The sequence below is a fragment of the Rousettus aegyptiacus genome, unplaced genomic scaffold (genome assembly GCF_014176215.1).
Source record: "Rousettus aegyptiacus isolate mRouAeg1 unplaced genomic scaffold, mRouAeg1.p scaffold_m13_p_6, whole genome shotgun sequence".
In the NCBI taxonomy this organism is placed as follows: domain Eukaryota; kingdom Metazoa; phylum Chordata; class Mammalia; order Chiroptera; family Pteropodidae; genus Rousettus; species Rousettus aegyptiacus.
The window spans coordinates 39,067,476-39,082,685 of NW_023416309.1; the positions used below are offsets into that span (position 1 = coordinate 39,067,476).

General features: G+C 39.8%; 1 protein-coding gene and 1 pseudogene across 4 annotated transcripts in view; both read right to left on the reverse strand.

Moving 5' to 3' along the window:
- The window catches only part of LOC107499760 (dynamin binding protein), a 91,302-nt gene that overhangs the window by 5,188 nt on the left and 70,904 nt on the right, over positions 1–15,210 (reverse strand). For 3 of the 4 annotated variants that reach the window (XM_016124241.2, XM_016124242.2, XM_016124244.2), the window contains 11 exons: positions 14,438–14,631; positions 13,521–13,620; positions 11,653–11,800; positions 11,038–11,055; positions 10,478–10,677; positions 8,921–9,051; positions 7,904–8,008; positions 3,874–4,002; positions 2,246–2,578; positions 1,640–1,819; positions 422–620 (listed from right to left, as the gene is read on the reverse strand). In XM_016124241.2, the coding sequence (XP_015979727.2) occupies positions 422–620; positions 1,640–1,819; positions 2,246–2,578; positions 3,874–4,002; positions 7,904–8,008; positions 8,921–9,051; positions 10,478–10,677; positions 11,038–11,055; positions 11,653–11,800; positions 13,521–13,620; positions 14,438–14,631 (1,737 nt within the window). The remainder of the gene's footprint in view (positions 1–421; positions 621–1,639; positions 1,820–2,245; positions 2,579–3,873; positions 4,003–7,903; positions 8,009–8,920; positions 9,052–10,477; positions 10,678–11,037; positions 11,056–11,652; positions 11,801–13,520; positions 13,621–14,437; positions 14,632–15,210) is intronic. The other variant, XM_016124243.2, reaches the window with a different exon arrangement.
- Positions 4,183–4,301, reverse strand: LOC118604707 (annotated as a pseudogene).

Sequence of the window (15,210 nt, forward strand, 5' to 3'; positions counted from 1 at the left end):
TGATGGAGGAAAGAACTCCAAAAGCAAACAAAACCCCCTTTCTTACAGGTTTAAAATCACACACTCACAAAACACATTTACAGAGCTCGGAAGAAGGTAGCTCATTGTGTGGTTTGCTCAGAATAGGCTATAAGGGCACAGGACCCAGCAGGCAGCATCCATTGCCTGTAAGAGCCATAAAACACGGCAAGTCTTGTAAGGTAAGTACTGGAATTTCCTCTGGAATTTATAAAAAACAAACAAACCAAAGACAGGTTTTGTTTCAGTAATGACTTGGGTATTACACTCTCCAGAGATGAACAGAACTTTTAAGAATATTTTTTCCTGAATTAAAGCCTTGGCCTACCCAGGATTCAGGAACAGTCCAAATCACTTCTTCATTTAGGGTTACAGTAAGCAATCTGACGTCCAACATTTTTACCTCCATTGTCAATCAGCCAGCGGTTCGGACTGCCCATGGGATCCTTTTGTTTGATCACACCCACCACATCACCTTCCAGAAGTGAGACATCCAGGTCTTGAGCAGCATTGAAGTTCCGTTCTGCTTGGAAGAGTTTTTCTGGGGGATACCTTGCCAGAAGGGAGGCCCGAAGTTCTTCTGATTGCAACATGTAACTTGGCTGAAAGGCAACGAGAAATACCATCGACAAAAGCCTTTCCTGGCCGTTACCCCAGCAGCCATATTTAATCCTGACACACTGTCAGAGTCTCAGAAATGAGGGCAATGAGAGCTGGCTAGCTGCTCACTACTGTCATTGGATGTTTCTGTGCCTGAGTCAGTCCCTGTGGCTGGGTAAAAATCATGGTGATGTTTTGGTGCCTCTGTAACTATTAAGAAAATTTAATACACATTTAGTTTCACTATCTCATCTTGTGACCAAAAAAATGTGATTAAAGTACCACCTTAAAGACTCAAAATACCTAATATTACTAGGTGTTCTTATCAGCTGTGAACTGTTTGACAGTAAGTCAGATAATTTACCTTTTCTAATACATGATCGAAAATAGGGAGTTCTGGCAGAATGAATGTATCCTTAAGTCAGTTCCCTTAATTAATTGATCAAAGTATTAATACTAATACTTTACTAACTCCTCTCACTGTATAGACTAAGATCCGAGAATGCTTTTCAGAGGGCACCTAGGAGTACATAGCAAGTGTGAGGGAACGACAGGTGGTCACTCTTAAGTATCAGCAGGCACACTGGTGATGCTTGTAATAGTAAATGACTGACTCCATGACGGATGAGAACTCAACAACCTTTATTCTCCATTCATTATAAAATACTTAAACTCCTATTAATTGCTAATCTGTAGAGACAGAGCTGGGTCCAACAATATTAAAAATAATAACGATGATGATGATGGCTTACTTGTATAGTGCTTACTAATTGCCAGGCAATTTCTAAGTGCTTTATATATACTGACTCCTTTAAACCTCACAATATTCTATTATCACAATATTATAAATAAGTATAATTATTATCTGTGTTTTAAAGCAAAGCACAGAAGTTAAGGTGCTTACTCAAGGACACACAGTGAGTTAAGTGTCAGTACTGGGATCTGAACCCAGAAGGTCTAGCTCTGGAGTTCACACTCTTAACCACTAAGCCACTCAACTCTTCCCTAGTTCTCTACTCACCAGGCCCAGGAGTGGCTTTTGGGCAGACTGGCGGTCTATGCTTTTCCTCTCAAATGGCTTCTTGGCAGCTGGCAGAGTCTCTGGGAAGAAAGTGAAAACCTGGAGTTGCTGCAGAACTCTGCTGTGCTCTTCATGGAAGATGGCAATAAGGTTCCCCTCTCTGCCGGAAACTTTAAGTAACTGGAGTCCACGGGAAGAGCAGAGAGAGAGGAAAGAAGAGAACATGAATGAAAGATCCCGGGACTGACAAAGTCTCACCGAAACGCACTAGAAGCCAAAGTTCAGCTGCAGTTCACGCTGCGTAAGCTGCCAACACTGCAGCCTGATGCAAGGGACAACGCTCTCTGCGGCACGGCCAGCGGGGCAAGTTGGCTCTTCTGGGGATTGCCCAGGGCGGAAAGAGAGCCACACAAAAGCTGCAGCTTTCACAGCGCCATCAAGAATTCCACTTCCCGATGGCCTGTTAATCCATGACACTGTTAATGTCATAGACACTGTTAATCTATCTATCTAGTTTGAATAATGTCTCTAACAACCCTACTGTGTGCTTCCAGAAAACACTAGAACTTCAGAGATGACTTCTCCATTGGGGAGTAAGGGACTCACCGAAAGCAGTGGCTTCAACTGCTCCAGAGCCTGGTGCACAAAGTCACAGTGGGCCTCAGCATAGCCATGGATGCAGTTGGTAAAGAGGCCCTGGGCGTACTGGTGGAACTTGGGCAGTTCATCCAGCAGCTGGGCATTCAGGGCCTCGTAGTTGTTCCGGGCTGACTGCAGCTCCTCCAGGGTCTTCCTGTCCTTTAGCTTCTCCGCCCGTTCTGTACAGTTATAGAAGTCCAGAAGCTTATCAAAGCGCTTCTGTACCAGCTTGTGCGGCCCCGTGAACATGCTCAGCAACTGATTGAGGGGAGAGATGACAAGCCGCTCTGTCCTTTCCTTCTGTAGAGATGAGAAAGGTATGTCACTCACCTGGTCAGTATCCCCTAGCTGTTATTCTCCAAAACACTCTTCGGGCTGACTTCATTATGTCCTGCACCATCTGCTTTGCTCTTAGAGCACAAGCTACACCCAGGGAGATCCAGCGGTGTCCTACATATCCAAAACCAAATGTATGTACATGCCCTACCAAACTTCTCAATTTATAACTCTCTGCCCAACAATCTGTACACACCAGAGTCTGCAAAATATGCTAACTCCCTCCTTAGCTCTGCAGTTGATAACAAAAGCTAAATGACACTCATTGATATGATGTTTGCATTACAACCCAGATGTGACAGTCTGCCTGGTATCACTTCTTATGTGTACATATCTAAATAACCTGAAGATTTAGTTATTACCTAAATCTAGGCTAAACTTACATACACACATAATACCTTTCGTGATTATAACTAATTGGTAATATCTGTTTTCACTTGTCAAAGGATTTTTCTTTAATTTTTTCTAGTGGGACAGACATTGAGGGCAGAATACTGACATATAAAAACATCAATAGGTACTTAGTATGTTATTTTTAATAAGATGCTACTGTTAAAATACCTTTAAGTTGCACGAATGTGCACATTTTCTTCAGCTTCAAGCCATCCTGACATCTCCACGACACTCTCAGCCCCCACCCATTTCTTTCTACCTGGGACCAAACATATACCATGTACAGTTGACCCTTGAACAATGCAAGGTTTAGGGGCGTCGACCCCCTGCACAGTTGAAAACCCACATATAACTTTTGACTCCTCCAAAACTTAACTACTAATAGCCTACAGTTGACCAAACAGTTGATTAACACATATTTTATATATGTATGCATTATAATCTATATTCTTATAATAGAGCAAAAAAGAAAATGTTATTATGAAAATCATAAGGAAGAGAAAACACGTTTACAGTATTTACTGAAAAAAGTCCACATAAAAGTGGACCCACGCAGTTCAGACCTGTTTTGTTGAAGGGCCAACTGTAAATTTAGAATTCCCAAGCAATTTTGCCTTTAGTGCTCTCTTTGCAGTTTGTACCATCTCAAAGGCCTATTTATTAACTTAACCATTCCCAAATATTCCTTTTTAAGTCATTGAAAGTCATGTTCTGAATATAAAATCCTGATACAAATATCCTAAAGGACAGGCTGGACTCCTGATGCACAGAGCACCTTTGTGGAATTAACTTCCACGAGCTGGATGTTACAGAGAACCCAGGAAGAGGGCCAACCCATGACACGTGGTGTGAAGACAGTCACTCACAAAGCTGGTGAAGAGCTGGTCACTGATGTAGCGATGCACCTTCTCGAACTGTTCCAAGTCTTTGTGCCCCTTCTCCATGCACACATCCCACATGCTCACGGCGGCCACCACTTTCACACATGCTGATTCCTGGAGCCAGTTAGAAGCAGACACAAATAAAACCAAACAGAACTTTTTCTTTTTTCTTTTTCTTAAAAATATTTAATGTAGGTTTTTATTACAAATGTTTAATCATGTGAAAAAAATTCCTTCTATTTTTAGTTTACAAAATGCTTTATCCTTTTTTTTTTTTTTTTTTTTTTTTTTTGATGCCTACAGTATCAGGGCTTCCGAAGTGGTCTCCCATCCAAATACTAACCAGGCCTGACCCTGCTTAGCTTCCAAGATCAGACAAGATCGGGCACGTTCAGGGTAGCATGGCCATAGACCAAACAGAACTTTCTAGCCTTCATCATTTATCCTAGAGAGCAGTTTGGGACAAAGCGGGTCCAGAATTAAAATTTTCTCTCTAGTGCATCATTTTAGCTTCCAAACAAACATACTCTCAGAACTATGATTTATGTGGCACACAGAAAAGCTTAAGACTTTTAATTATGGAAAAACTGGTAAGGGCTTTTTTCATCTCTTTAGCATTTCCCTATGTCCTTAATTTGAGAGTTTCTTAATGCACCAAAAAGTAAATTATTAAATTAAAGTCAAAATGATCCCTGCAGGATTATGATAATAACAATCATCTCTCCTTTGCAAGTCTTGGCTCATGCTGCCCCCCTGCCCTGTGAATAATTGCAACCTCGCTTCCTATACTTGGACTCTGGCACTGATTGCTCTTGCTCAGCTCTTTTCCTTTGTCATTGCAAAAATGCCTCTTTGCACATGATTTACTAAAGTTTGTTTATTGTTTCCAGCCCATAAAATGTAAGCTCCATAAAGGCAGAACTCAATTATAGTGATGTTGAATAAATGAATAAATAAGTGAATGTACAGTAAATGCCTCCTGACTGATCCTGACAGTTTTTAAATCCCAGGCTGATTTTTTCTGGCTACTTAAAACAGTGTCAGGCTTTCGCCTTCTTTAGTTTAAATGAAAGGAAAGCTTATTATTTTGATATTAACCCAAATAAAATCTAGATGTACTAAAAACTCCATTAATATATTTCAAGGGTAAATGAAGTCTTTAAGCCAAAAAACATCAGTGCCTCATACATTGGTTTGATATTTTATTTTACAACATTTTTAGACCTCTTGTCACTAAGTCCTATGTCTGTACATATAAATGAAGCCAGTGTTTGGTCAGAAAAATAAATTGGGGAATCTTCCTAATTCCAGCCGAATGGGAGAACTAATGTGAAACACAATTGTCCTATACGCTTTTAGAGAAATGTTGTGAAATCACAAACTATCAGTCCACATGCCAATGTGGACACCAAATTATACAGTCAATGACCCTTGGCTTATGTTCCTGATGGTTCTTCATAATTTTATTGTTGGCAAGACTTTTCCATTTTATGTCAGTGATGAAACTGTTTAACATTTTCTCCCTTAATTCCCACTGCTGGGAGACAGAACCAAATCGTTCCGCCCATAAAATGGCTATCAATGTCACATACGTCCCCCCTCAAAATGCCTCTTAAGAGTTAGGGGCTCAGGGGTATACTTATTACACATTTAGAAAATATGGGAGGGAAAACAGCCAAAGGAGGGTACCAAATAGAGGAATTATAGGGAAAAGTTCTCACGTAAGGGAGCACAGTTGGTAGTTGTCCCAATATTGTTTTGTCAAATCTCTCACTAAGCTCCTACTTCTATAAATCCTAGTTGCTGTTTTTTTTTTTTTTAAGTTTATTGGGATAACATTGGTTAATACAATTATATAATTTTCAGATGTACATTATAACTTGACATCTATATATTCTATTGTGTGAGTACCACCCAGAGTTCAGTTTCCTTCGGTTACCATATATTTGGTCCCCTTTACCCACTTCACCCTCCCCCAACTCCCCTATATTTGACCTCCTTTACCTTGTCTACCTCTTCTCTCCTCCCCGACCCCCTACCCTCTGGTAACCACTAGTCCATTGTCCATGTCCCTGAGTCTCCGTTTGTCCTGTTCATTTGTTGCTTTTAGGTATAAACCCTAGTTTTTATCTAATTACATTTCTAAAACATGAAGGGGGAGAGTTTGATATTTAAAGGAAATATAAGGGGCATTTCAAATTAGTGGGGGATTACTCAATAAATGATGATGACAATTGGGTAACCAGTTGGAAAAAAAACAAAGCTGGATCCCTACCTCAAATCTTTCATATGCTAAAGTAAATTCCTGCCAAATCAATAACTTCAATATTTAAAAAAATGAAATGATAAAAATACTAAACCATGGGAGAGAGATTTTTTTTTATTATCTTGGACTAGGATAGGCCTTTTTAAGTATGATACAGAACTAAGAAGCCATAAAAGAAAAGTCTAATTAGACTGCACAAAAATAAAACTTTTTACATGGATAAAGCAGTTTAAGCACACTTGAAAGTCAACACACTGGGGGGGAGATATTTGTAAACCATCACCTCAGACAAAGGGCTATTTTTTCTAATATATTCAGATTCTACAAATCAATAAAAAAAGACTAACAATTTAATAAATACATGCCTCAAAATATAAACAAATCACAGAAAAAGAAAGATAATGACTTAAACATGAAAATATCCTCAACTTCATTTAAAGAAATGTGAATTTAAACTATATTGAAACAGCATGTTTCTACCTATCTTGCAGACAAAGATAAGACATTTTGATTTTGATAAAACTGTGTGTTAGCAAGGGATGGGGAAACTGTTTCATACATTCATATATATTTCACACGTATTAACAATCTAGTACTCTGGCCTTTAGATATATTCACATAGATCAGAAAAGTATGTATCTACAACGATATCCCTATGCCAATGTTTCTAATCTTTTGCAACTACAAACAATTTAAAAGATTATCAATAAGGGACTAGTTAAATATATTATGGCATGTCCACAAATTACATATTCTGCAGTTATTGAAAAAAAAAAGAGTACAGAAGCTCTGTGTATATAGGTGTGAACTGCCTTCCAAAACAATGCCATTAAGTGCAAAACCCAAGATTCTCAACAGTGTCTCCCCACCTCCCTTACACACACACACACACACACACACACACACACCACTAATAAGAGAAAAGAAACCAATAAATGGTGCCTTTAGTATAGAAGATGACTAGGAGACAGGGATAAGAGAAATAATTATTTTTCCTTTTCATTTTTTTACTTATCCTTTTGGTATCTTTTAAATTTTGTACCATTTTACTTAGTTAAAAAAAAAGATTTTTTTTTTTTTTAAAGAAAGCAAAGGATCTCTTTTTAAGAAAATTATTTGTTTTATAAGATGAGATTTTCATGTGTGAGGGTCGGGGGTACACTGATTATGTTTATAAACATCCTTCTATTAAATCAATAGAGCAATCAGAGATACCAGCAGAAGGATTTGAGTCCTAATTCTGGCTCCGTGAAGGAAACGCTGCCCTGGCATAAGGCCAGGATGGCCCAGGCCTGATCACCTCTGCACACCAGACCCAGTCGCAGATCTAACGGCTTTCCAGGCCTTCTGGACAGCAACCAAAGGAGGTGAACATGAATCTTATCAGAAAGCACACCTCCGTAGGAACCATTATCTTACAATTCTATCTTTGAAACGATTTTGGCACAATGAACTGTGACAAGCGCTTCTTATATCATTGAATGTATGGGACAGTAAAAAGGTGGTGGGGTAAAAAGGGTGATGAAGATGGAAAGAGACGGAGGGAGGAGCTAGACCACTTTGGTGTTAACATAACGGTGCTGATCTCCTGTTACTTAGCTTTTAAGTAACCTATAGGGATCCTAATGAAAAGTATTTCATGGCATAATGGTCCGGATTATTCAACATTCATTCAATACGCTGGATGAAAAGGAAAGTGGACTGAATCATACTGTATGTGATTCTAAGAAGAGCAATGTCTCCACTCACCCGGATATGCTGGAGGTAAAGAGACAGGTCTCGGATAAAAGATTTGATCAATCTTTCTTGCATTCGAAAGTTCTTTTCTGTTTCTTCGAATACTTCATCTTTGATCTGTTCAAAATAAATAAGTGTTGTTAGGAAATTTGGACTCTCCCTCAATCTACCTTATGGGTAAAAGTGCCTTTCTTAAAAATGTCTTTTGTTTAAATATTACACCTTTGATGTTTTCCCTGAATGGCACTAAATTGAATTTAAACACCTCTCCATGGTTTTGAAAGATGTGCAAAATCCACAAGCCCTCCCCGCCCCCCCCCCCCTCCCCCTTCACAGCTGCCTTCCTCTGCTCCTGATGGCACGCCTTTGCTCTGGGCAGGCTGCTCTCCTCACCATTCCCGGCATCGACCACGTCTGTTGAGCTGGTGCCTTGGCCTGTGTTGTTGCCTCCCCTCCCATGCCAAACCTGCCCCCTTCCTTCAGGGCTCAGATTAAATCTCTTGCCAACATGTTCCTGCTCACTGAGCTCCTGTTTTCTTATGTACAGAGAACAAATGGTAAAACTTAGCAACTGATTATTTTCCAGACAATTTTCCACTACTGGTATCACGTACAGTGAATGAAGTCAGGAGACGTTGGATTGCTCTCAGCACTGTCGACAAACTGTTTTTCAAATCACTCCATCCCTCAGACTTTACATTTCCTTGTGTGTGACATATGGTGTTGAACTTAGGTGATCTCTTAAATTCTTTCTAGCTTAATAGGTCTACAATTTTATTGTTGTCTCCTTAAATAGATTTTAAGTTTCTTGTGGGTGCCTAAGACCATAATAATTATCGTATGGTGACCAATCTGTGGTAGATTCACATAAAGAATAGCTACAGGGTCCTGTATCCAGCAGCCAGCAAACACCAGGGGAGGTACCAAGGGAAGAATCATGCCAATGCCAATTGACACCATGCAGGCCACCCTGTGGAACCCTGAAAAGCTACCAAAGATGTGCTGAACCTTCAAGTGCAGGAACCTCACCTGCGGAGCAAAGCCAGTGAGGTGCTTCAGGTGACTGCTAACTCTATTGGATTTCTTGATGATGGAGTGAATGTTCAGTTTGGAAATTTTCTCCATGAGGCTATCTTCATCGCCCTTCCGGTACTTGAGGACTAGGGAGTGAGTCAAATTGGTGAGTTAAGAAAGCACTTTCCTGAGCATAAACAGCCTAGAACATGTGCTATAAAGTGATACTAACAACTTAAACTAGACCTAGTGCTTGTTTTCAATGAGCTTATAACTGAGTAGAGACAAATTATTAATTCAAATCACCATTTATGGACAGATAGAACACTCAATAGCAGAGAGACTGTGCACAGACTGGAGAAGGTCAGAGATGAGGAAAGATAGCAGAGATGTAAGGAAAAGAGCCTAAGAAAACCGCTGAGTTCAATACCTGGGTCTGTCATTTCATTAAAGTATAGCTTTATATAAGTCACTTAACTTCTCTGAGCCTCATTTTCCTCTCCAGTAAAATGGAGAAAGTAATAGTATTTGCCTTATGAGGTATTTATATCTCATCCTTTCGCACAGTAAATGCTATACAGGAGTTATTTGATTAACTTCTGTGTCATTTATTAGGCACAATCGGCAGAGAAGACCAGAGATGACTGTAGAAGGGTTGCCAGGGGAAGGATGGGTGGCAGCAAAGAGGCACGCTTCAGCATTGTGGAAGATGGAGATGGCATTACATTGGGAGATATGAACCAAGCAAAGGGCCAGATAGCCAGAGAGCGTTCACACAGCCACCGTCAACAATGGCATGTGAACATAGAGGACGTGGTTGAAGCAGAAGGCAGAGAAACCAGTTTTAGGGAGCGTGGGGAGAAGAGTAGAGAGGCAGGCAAAGATGTCATACTCTATTACAGATTCTCTGAGGATCTCAATCATGCATCAGTTTAACACAGTCACCACACTGTACTTATCGAGTGTTCAGATTAGAGCCTCGACAAGAGATTCGATGAAAGAGAAATGAAATGGTTCAGTTCGTCCCACATTATAAAGGAAGAGTGAGTGGCTTGGCATCTGAGTGCATAGCGTGGGGAGGGCCGAGGAGGGCCTCAGACCTGAGAGGCAGATTGTTGGGTGTAGGCAGGGCTGATGGGACCCAGAGATGTGGGCACATTTGGGTTTTCTGAAAGAAGACCGAAAGTCCTAACCTAAGTGAAGGCAGGAAAATACGTAGCCGGATGTGCAGTGCAAACAGTTTTAGGCGCATACCGAAAAGGGTTGCCTCCAAGGAGCTGGGAGGGCAGTCGCCACAGCCCGAAGGAACTCCTCCTGACGGGCCATTCTCTAAGCTGTCTTTGTGTCTCTCGAGACTCTAACTGCAATAAGCTTTATCAGAGATGTCCGTGACTGTGCTTTTACTATTACTGCTCTCTTTTTTCATATCACATTTCCCCCAGGTTCTACTACCATTTCATCACGGCTGTATTACCTACCACCTGCCTTGTCCATCTCTGGTGAAATAACTCTTGAGAAGGAGAGCATTGTCAAGGGCATAGCCCTCCCTTGAAGCAAGTATGCTTTTCTTACCCAGGTCCTTTCGGCGTTTATACTCGTTAATGTTAACGTTGATTTCCTTGACTGCAAGAACTGCACTGGTTAAAGGCGCTTTATCTGGGTGGGATTCTGGGGTGGAGTTTAGCAACTCCATCAGCAACAGTGGGTAACGCATTACTCTCTGCACTGGTTTGATGAGGAAGGAGCCCAAGTTAATATAATTTGTGCATCCCCTATAAGAAAACGAAAAACAGAGACTTTGGTCCACTGTCACTAAAGAATACTGGGCCTGCAGATAGTATTTGTTACTCCTAAATATAACTCTGTTCTTTCATCCTACTTTCCAATTCATTCATATTTACTGGGCACTTAATAAATACCAGATTTTGTTTTATGTGCTAGGGATTTAGTAGTGACCATAAAAAGTCCCTGCCCCGGTGGAAGGGGACTGGTGATAAATATCACATTGAGTGCATTTTGGTGGTAGTTGTCATGGAGAAAAATATAGCAAGGTAAATCTACTTCTGAGTTTCTGTCTATCAAGGAAGAAAATAAAGAAATGAGCTTGTTCATTAAGTGGCAAGGGAACTTACCATTCACTGTAGAGGCTCCTACAGGGCAGTGAGCATGGAAAGAAGAGACAGGTGATTAGAGATACTGTTGATGCTGATTTTCGCGTTCTTCTCAGAACACCCACTAGTTCGACTAATGCCTACTAGTTGGGCAGACAAAAGTTACAAGGGATAAAAGGGAGATTGTCTATGTGGCCTATCTAGTCTATTACAATAGTAAGCTCCTAACTTCACTTAGACCTACTCAGAGACATACATATTACATCATTCTTAAGATCAGGAGAATCTCACCTGATGGTCAAGAATAACTGAATCTGCTCTTCTTATCTATACTCTTGCTTATTTAGACCAAATGATCTTCCTGCCTGCTTCTTACTTGAAAACGCTAATGTTAATAGTTTGTATGTATAGATAAAAGTGACTTAAATGGATAAAAATATAAGCAGGAAGCTTTCCGTGATATAAAATGGGAAAAGGGCAGGTTACCTAATAGGACCTGTATACTACTACCTCATTTATGTTTAAAATAAGATAGATGGCTAGATAGCAGAAGAAGTCCAGACCTATATATGGGAGTGACTTCCATCAGGCAGAACTAAAGAGCTATGATGGAAGTGAAATGGTCAGAACTCCTACTTAAGGTCTGCCAAGGAGTCCTGAAGATGCTTCTGGATCTTCTCATCCTTCTCATAGATCTCCAGCAGTGAGATGGCTTCATCATGGTTCTGGCAGTAAACCTTGTATGTTCCCTCAAGCTCATCCCGGTGATCAAGAAACACAGGTCCTTTGAAATATACACAGACATACAATGTTTTTATAGTAATTTTCTTCTAAGTATCCTAAACATAAGTTATATACCCAAACTTTAATATCAATTAAACCCTATCATGAGAAATAACAGTAAGGCTATCCATTAAATTAATAAAACATTTCCGTGTATTGGCTTAAAATTCTACTTATTTAAAGCAAAATTTTAGAGAATCATGCCATCCATGTATTTTTCAGTGTGCATGTGCATGTGAGTACATGTACACACCCGTGCACACCTGGTCCCTGGAATAGCCACCAATCCCTTTTTAATCAGGCAGAGTAAGGTGTTTGAAAGTACTCCCCATATAGATATGTAATCAGAACGAGTAAGGACCCTTACTTTCTAAACTCCGGAAAATCTACACAGGGATAAAGCAGCAGTTCCCACCTATTTTCCGTGCATAAATTAAATACATAGGACTTTAAGTGAAATATATATTATCTATAATATAAAACCCCCAAATCTGTGACATATGTACTTCTTTATAAAGTATTAAATAGCAAAATGTAGCAATGAATCTAATAATCACCATAATTTCCAAGTATGATGAGTAACATAAGAAACTGGTAATCTTGGTTGCTTATGGTTGAGTGTTACTGAAATTTCAAGATATTTGCAACAACATAATTTGATAGAAACATGTAACTTCAGTTGGTAACAAAGTCACAGGTACTGCTAACTATGTGGTTTGCTCTCTATATTCATACTTTAAAGAAATACTAAATTTCAGAAAGAAAACACTGAAAATCAAGATGCAATTATTATTATTTTTTGATCCAGGTTCATAGACTCCTTGAAATCTATGCAAAGACCCCTGGACTATAGCCTGTTAGGCAAATGAATAGCTCCTAAGCAAACTTTAATGGAACAATTTCATTTAGAGCCGATTCTCTGACTTGTTAAACCTACTCTTCCTCTTGCCTTCTTTCCTCGGTCTTTCCTTCTTCAGCTTGTTCTGTAACAATCCCCTCCGCTCCCCAAAACAGTGTCCTCTCATCCTTGGAACTGGATGCCTAAGCCCCAGGTTGACAGCAGCCCAGGCCCACAGCTTGACTCATGACTCCAACCTCATGAGTGATGCTGAGCCAGAATCACCCAGTTACACCACCCCCAGATTCCTGACACACAGAAACTATGACATAATACACGTTTCTTGCCTTAAGCTGCTAAGTTTTGGTATAGTTTGTTATATAGCAATAGATAACTAACACAGTTCCCTTGTTTAAAAGAAGCAGGTGATTGTTTTTTAAACATTTTGAAAAAGACCCACGTGAATAAACATATTTTAAATCATGACTTGCCATACGAATTAAAATACAAGTTTCAAAAGACAGTTGGTATACTTATTATTTACAGTACATTCTGATATTTTCTATTTTATTAAAAAATGTATACCGGATGTGACACACAAAATTGACCTCATGACCCACTAACGTGCCACAACCGTCAGTCTGAAAAATATCATACTACACAATAGCGAAAATTTCTTCTATTGCTAACATCCTATATCACCTCAAAGCAGGTTGCAGATAAAAGGAGATGAAGACCGAATAATCTCTGAACTATGTAACTAAAATTTCATTTCCTAACATAACTACTCAGTACCAGCAAGGCCTCTCTCCTCTCCTGCCTCCTACCCATGAAGTTTAAAAAAAAAAAAAAAGCTGCTTCTGAAACAAGGCAAGTGTCATACCTACAACATCGCTGATTTCCAGATCAGCCAATAATTGCTTTGAGACCTTAATCACCATATGCATGTTTCCAAAAAGTCCCTCAAAATCAATGTTTGGTATCTGAGAAAGGAAAACAAAATGTTAAGATGCACAAAAATGAAATTAATAAGATACTATTCATATTAGGAACACCTCTTCAAGATGATACAAAAATTATTCCGGGTCATTTTCACTCACTCTCACAAAGTTTCTGGACTAGAAATATCCAACATTACCTTTAGTGTCACCTTTTATTTGACTATTCTTTGCGCCTCCACCCACACTACCTTAATAAAATGACTGTAAAAAAAAACTGATCTATAATTACACTGAGGTACGTATTTCCCACCCAGTACTCAAAATCTGATGGCGCTGCCCATTTCCTATGGACGTTCTTGGGATTGACTGCTCCAGGAATTCAAGCCCAAGCCCAGCCCAGGCGGTCAAGTAACAGCAATAAGGACTATAAATCCCCAGGAACTATCAACCTTTTCTTTCTTTCTCTAGCATCTAGAAAAGTACCTAGCAGATGTACATGGTAGTTAAAAGAGTTTTCTTAATAAACCTTGTACAATTAGGTGCTAGAGCCAGGTAAACCATCATCCCCAGACTCATTATATCATTGTACAGTGACAATCCAGACTCCATGGTACTATTTCCAGGAGCCAAAGAAACAGGAATGTCCTGGTAAGTTAACAGTAGACTTGATCAGTGGCAGGATGCTGAGGGCTTAAGTTAATGACACACGTATGTTGGGACCCTTGAATTAAGAGCAGCAGCAGTCACAGCCTTTATTTCAAACCCAGTAAATCTTTGTGGTGAAAGTTCCTATATCCTGACACTTCATGCTTGGTGAATTACATTCAAGGTAAAGCTAACGTACTTCCATACTTCCCACCTGTACCTGCTGCAGGGGTACCATGATCCGCTCAATACACATTTCCAGATCCCGAATGTAGTCTCGCTCCGTCTGATGAAGTTCTTCTACCACCTTGGCTCTCTTCTCCAGCATCCTCTGCTCTGGGTTTTCAGTGGACACAGACCCAGAAGGGGCCACTGGTGATGAAGACTGGGAGGAGAGGAGTGTCATTTCTGGAAGAGAAAGGGGAACTGGTCAGTTCCCTGTGTGCTAAAGCAGGACTCTTCAACAGTTTGAGTTGAAAAGAACACAGTCTTTGAGAAATAAAGGCCTCACAATTGTCAACAATCAGGAAATCTGATCCCACACGTCAGCTTTAATCAAGAACAGATGAAGAGCTTAGAAGGCCATCCCTGCAGAGAGAAGTTCTCCCATGTGCGTGATAACCATTTTTAGAATCTGTACTAAAAAAACTGATGAGTGTCCACAACTTTTCTTAGCAAAGAGGTTGAAAAAGCTGCTTTTCTTATTAAGACCTGCTTTCATTTAATTAGGTATAAAATCCATTCCATGATCTTAGCAGCAGAAAAACCAAGCTGGAAGTTAAAAACATTGATACGGTACACTAAAAAGAATATCATGGGGAACACAATAATGCCAAATAAGAGAAAACAAGAATTAGACAGGAATCATCTGTCTGAGATTTGGGTGACTGTAAGACCCAATGTGTTCTAGTCATTATAATGGTGGACTAACATTAATATATAATAAAATCTGTGAAAATTTAGATTCTTCCTAGTAAAACACTAATG